This window comes from Pangasianodon hypophthalmus, chromosome 30 (assembly GCF_027358585.1).
Source record: "Pangasianodon hypophthalmus isolate fPanHyp1 chromosome 30, fPanHyp1.pri, whole genome shotgun sequence".
In the NCBI taxonomy this organism is placed as follows: Eukaryota; Metazoa; Chordata; class Actinopteri; order Siluriformes; family Pangasiidae; genus Pangasianodon; species Pangasianodon hypophthalmus.
The window spans coordinates 8,097,218-8,102,394 of record NC_069739.1 but is presented as its reverse complement, the minus strand read 5'-3'; the positions used below and the strand labels follow the sequence as shown (position 1 = coordinate 8,102,394).

General features: G+C 41.7%; 1 protein-coding gene across 1 annotated transcript; it reads left to right on the top strand.

The window, feature by feature from the left end:
- The first annotated feature begins 3,805 nt into the window (after positions 1-3,805).
- LOC128317873 (uncharacterized) lies at positions 3,806-4,479 on the top strand. The gene is made up of 2 exons (XM_053231794.1): positions 3,806-4,012; positions 4,228-4,479. Exons 1-2 carry the CDS (start codon positions 3,806-3,808, stop codon positions 4,477-4,479), a joined length of 459 nt encoding a protein of 152 aa, XP_053087769.1.
- The last annotated feature ends 698 nt before the right edge of the window (positions 4,480-5,177 follow it).

The following is a 5,177-nucleotide window of genomic DNA, read 5'->3' as shown; positions in this document are numbered from 1 at the left end:
TCCTCTTTGACCCACGTGATACACAGGCGGAGCGAATCCATCTACAGAGCCATGCAGGGGCATTAGCGGAGCTGTCTGTCTATTTCACACTTTGTTTTCTTCACCAGAACAGATGTTACAGATGCGTCGCCAGTCTTTAGATTAACTGCAGTGCAAATGTGTGCCGAGCTTTGTTTTTTTTTATGATTTTTTTTTTTTAAACCCATAGTGTCTAACTACAAGTGGATCTCAAGAAAATACACACATGATCACAAGATAGTGTAACACACAGTAGTTAGGAAGTGGGCTGAGAAACAAGAGATTAGGGGTTTTGAGTCCAGCTGATGATGTTCCACTACTGACCCTGTGTGTTTAATAAACCTCTTAATGACAAACTGGACAATTCCTTCAACCTCATGACTTGTTTTTTGCTCTCACCATCAGCTGTGAGCTTTATATTGACAGAGGTGAACCTTTCCTAATCAAACCCAACACTAAAATATGGTACAGTCCTAACTAAACAAAATATAAACAAATAAACATAATTATCTGCTTGCTGGATGTACCAGTTCTCTAATATATTCAAAAATGTATTTTCCTTATGAACTAATAATATGGAAATTGAATAATTTAATTTCCATATTAATAATCATTAATTCTTATTAAAACTAAGTACATTTTTTCATTAATGACTGTGAGCATGCTTTACTCCAGTGTCATGTGCCATATTACTAAAACAGTCAAAAAACAGTCATAGGTTTTACTACATTTTGTCTTTTCAGTAGGAGGAAGAAGAGAAACTCCAACACACTTGAGAAAAACAGACACAACACCTCCATCAGAACAGCCTAAGAGTAAAACAACAAACTCTCCAACTGCATCATCCTCAACAACACTGGAAGAAGATAAACATAAAACTCACAGCAGCCTCCCTCTAGGTGCCAAAACTTTTCATCAGCAATGAAAAACACATCTGTATTATTACATTTATTGACATTTTTGGTGTTTTATTACACAGCTTTTGGCATTATGGCAGTTTTACTGTTGGTGATACCCAGTGTAGTGACATTTATTTGTTGGAGACGCAAAGGTACAACACAGACACACACACACGGGCACACACACACGGGCACACACACACACACAGAGATTTTGAGATTGATTAACTAATAACTGATTTGGGATTTTGTGGAGGGTTTTTTCCAGTACAATTTCCACACATTTCTTTCATGTACAATAATCACTGCAAAATAAAGTTTAAAATGTGGCTCTTTGCATCACTCAGGGTTAATGTATGTGAGAGAACATCAGCCTCCACACTTTACCTGATTACTTCAAATAGTGAAATTCTGTAGTTACCACTAGAGGTGTGATTTCTGAGGTCTTTTCTCATTAGGAGGAGGATGCGGAAAGAACATGACTACTGAAGGACGTCCAAACTATAAAGGAAAGCAGAATGATCAGGTTAGTGTACATGCAGGCCTGGGTTCTGCTGCATTTTTATTATCATGTGACATCTTTAAGTCTTTGAGTCCTACTGTGTTCTTAATTTGATCTCCATTCAATTCTGCATGGCTTCTACAATAATCAGTTATAACAGATTTGTTTCTACCTTTAGAGATTTAGTTGTATTTGTGATGCACTGCAGGTAACACACATGAACCACACATGCTTTCATTGAACAATGAGTTATAGGAAAGTATCTTCTGCTGCTTTTATCAGCACAACACATGGTGTAAAGAAAGAAGTCAGATTTGGAAATTTGTGTCATTTTTACAGGATTTTACTTGCTTTTTGGAGTCAAAAGGCACAGAATTTTTATGTTTGTTATATGTATAATTTTCATGTTCTGTCTTTTCACAGACTGTACCTGATGATATTTACTGTAATATAACCCACGTTAACACAGCGAGAGCAAAACGGATCCAGATCAGAGTTGGCGAGACAGCTGAATATGCCAACATTATAACTAATCCAAAGTAAATATATGTATATTTATATATGTAATTTTTTTCTACATTAAAAAGCAAATTCAGCAGATTCACCTAGAGTGTTGTGTTACATTTACTTATGTTAGCTAAGGGTAGTGTTCTGCATTTACTTTGGTAATGAATAATAAATTGGATAAAACTGGATGGATAATCTTACATCAAACAATTATATTTTGAGTGTACATGTCATTTTTTTCATATGCACACCATTCTTATACTAGGCTAAGCAATTAATGCTCTAGAAGTTTTTTGCCATCATACTATTTTGTGTAAAAAAGACTACTATATGCTGTATGCAGCCAAATGTAAAAATATGACAGTGTGCTTGTTGAGTGTGGAGTATTACACAGTATTCTCTGTGCATGGCACAACATCGGTTAACTGACGCTGTGAGAAAGAGGAAGTAGCCGTTCTCCCCTCAGCCCCTATGCTGCCCTGGCCTCAATCATGTGGTTACTCTGACATGCTGAGTGTCTCACAGTGGCTCAGAAGTTCCAAGTGTGAGAGTGTGTGTGTGTGTGTGTGTGTGTGTGTGCGTGCATGCTGAGACCATTCAACAAAATCACAAAGTGATTTATGTCAGTATCTGCAATAAATATCACTGTCATATGGACATCTTTTACTGGAACTTATTTGCATTTACTCTGGTTATCCAGAGTTCATAGAACCATAGTTTCCTACTTACTTTATATCAACCTTAACAAAAATGGCAACAGTAAGTTATAACACACAACTGGAATAATTCCAATAAACAAAATTCTTTAACATCAGTAATGAGATAAAAGCCATGTACGCAAGTCATGGAAACATATACCACTGATACTGGTACTAATGTAATTTTATGGGTAGAGGAGTATTGTCTAGTATCAGTATAGAGGAGAGCAGGGCACAATCTAACACATTTTGGTTTTTGCTTAATAGATTAACAAATATGTAAGTTAGAATAATCATGTTTTTATACAAGCAACATATACATCTGTGCTGTAAATGAACACTTGAACTTAGACCTACTGTTCATGTACAATTTCACAAAAAAAAAAAGGTAAGGTTAATTGGTTAGTTTGCTAGAAAAGCCTGATAAATTAGTGCCAACAAAGTTAATTCAAAAGTTAATACAATTCTATAAATTATATATATGTATGTATGTATATGGCAAAATATTAAGCTTTTAATGGTTGCGACGGCGGGCCTGTGGCCTGCACACATAATTTTTCCACCACTTCTCACACGACTGCCGGCAGGGTGCTGAAAGGACAACGCCGCTTCAGCACCCCCATCGTTTTAGACAGCCAGAGTGCGCATGGCCGTGAGGCGGAGCAGCCTAATGCAGCACATCTGGCACCCAATAAAAGCAGCGGCCAAAATCTACCCTCACAGAGGAAACCGTGGTGGAGAATGCGGGTGTGAACACAGCACCTAGTAGCGTGATGGAAGCCACACTTCAACAACTTCTCCAAGCGATCCTGCAGCAGCAAGCCCTGTCCAAGGAGCTAGCCCGCGGCCTCCACGCCACCACCCAAGAGATCCTGGAACTGAGGAAGAAGCCAGACGCTGCTGTGGTCCCCCTCCCTAGCCCCTGCCATGAGGCCCAGCACCTCCTCACCAAGCTCACAGCCGACGATGACGTGGAGGCCTATCTATACACGTTCAAGCGCGTCGCCCGGAGGGAAGATTGGCCCAGGGAGGACTGGGCCACTGCCAAAATAGCTTCTACCGGCTTCACCCCCTTGGAGCTACTCTTCGGACGGCGACCCCGGGGACTGCTGGACGTGGTCCGAGAGGCCTGGGAAGAGCAGCCCTCCCCCTAACACTCCCTGGTGGACTACATTAAGGAGATGCAGGGACATATTGACAAGGTGATGCAGATCGTCCGGGAGCATATGGAGGCTGCTCAGCGGGAACAGAGCAGGGCCTGTAACCAGCCCACTCAGCCCCGGGAGTTTCGCCCCGGTGACAAGGTCCTTCTCCTCCTCCCAGATGCCACCTGCAAATTCCTGGCCCGCTGGCGGTGGGGCCGGTCAACTATCGCCTGCAGAAGCCAGGTAAGCGCGCAGACACTCAGGTTTATCACATTGATCTGCTAAAGAAATGGGGGAGCTCCGGAAGTCTGGGCTGACAGTCAAACCCAAGAAATGCCATCTGGGGTTAACCGAGGCACAGTACCTGGGGGTACCGCATCGGCCGGGGCCTCCTCGTGCCACAAGAGAAGAAAGTTGAAGCTGTGTGTGAGTATCTAAAACCTACCACCAAGAAACAGGTACGTGCCTTTTTGGGGTTGGCTGGATATTATACGCGATTCATGCCCAACTTTTCCTCGATTGCCTCTCCCCTCTCTGACCTCAACAGGAAGGGACAACCGGACTGGGTGCACTGGAGTTGGGAAGCTGAGCAGGCGTTCGAGGAGTTGAAGCAGGCCCTAACGAGTTCCCCGGTGCTGCGAAACCCCGACTTGCTCTCAAGCCACTTTTTGGTGGTCTTTGCAATGTGGGCAGGAGCACTGTCTTGCTGAAAAATAACATCTGATTATTCCTCTTTAGAAAACAACCTTTGGGAAGCAAGTCTTTCAGAAATATTCTCCTGTATTCCAAAGCATTAATTGACATTTCACAGTGAAGCAGCTCACCAGTACCAGAAGCTGAAAAGGCTCGCCACACCATGACACCTCTTCCTCCATGCTTAGCTGTGCTTTCAATATTGTATTTCTCACCAGATCTTTGAAGACACCTCTCTGGAGCATCACCATGCAACGCAAACCGTGATTCATCACTCCACACAACTCTGCTGCATCACTCTGTATCAAACTTTCCATATTCTGCAAAAAAAAAAAACTTCATTCTTTGATGTTTTTCTGAGACAGCAATGGCTTTTTAACACATCTTCTAAACACAAAACCTGCATTAGATAACCTTCTGGTTATAGTTCTTATCAAAGAATGTTGTTTTATGAGGTCTTTTGGAATATTTTGTACACCCAGACATATGTTAATTTGAAGTTTGCATCAAACATTTTAATCATTATCATGATTTTACTTTTGTGTACAAGAAGACTATTGTGGCAGCGGGGGTGTGGTTGAGCATCAGCTGTGGATGAAAAGGAGGTGGGTCAAACCGGCAGGTAACTCGTGATGATTCTCGTCTGTGTCTGATTAGCCCAAGTTTACTTATATGTGTAACTATAACATTTCACTGCAGCAAAAGCAAACGAGCA

Excerpts from the sequence above, each read along its gene's own strand:
- LOC128317873 (XM_053231794.1), top strand. The coding sequence starts at position 3,806 with ATGCAGGGACATATTGACAAGGTGATGCAGATCGTCCGGGAGCATATG. Across the intron at positions 4,013-4,227 it reads CTATCGCCTGCAGAAGCCAG|GTACGTGCCTTTTTGGGGTT; the intron begins GTAAGCGCGCAG and ends ACCAAGAAACAG.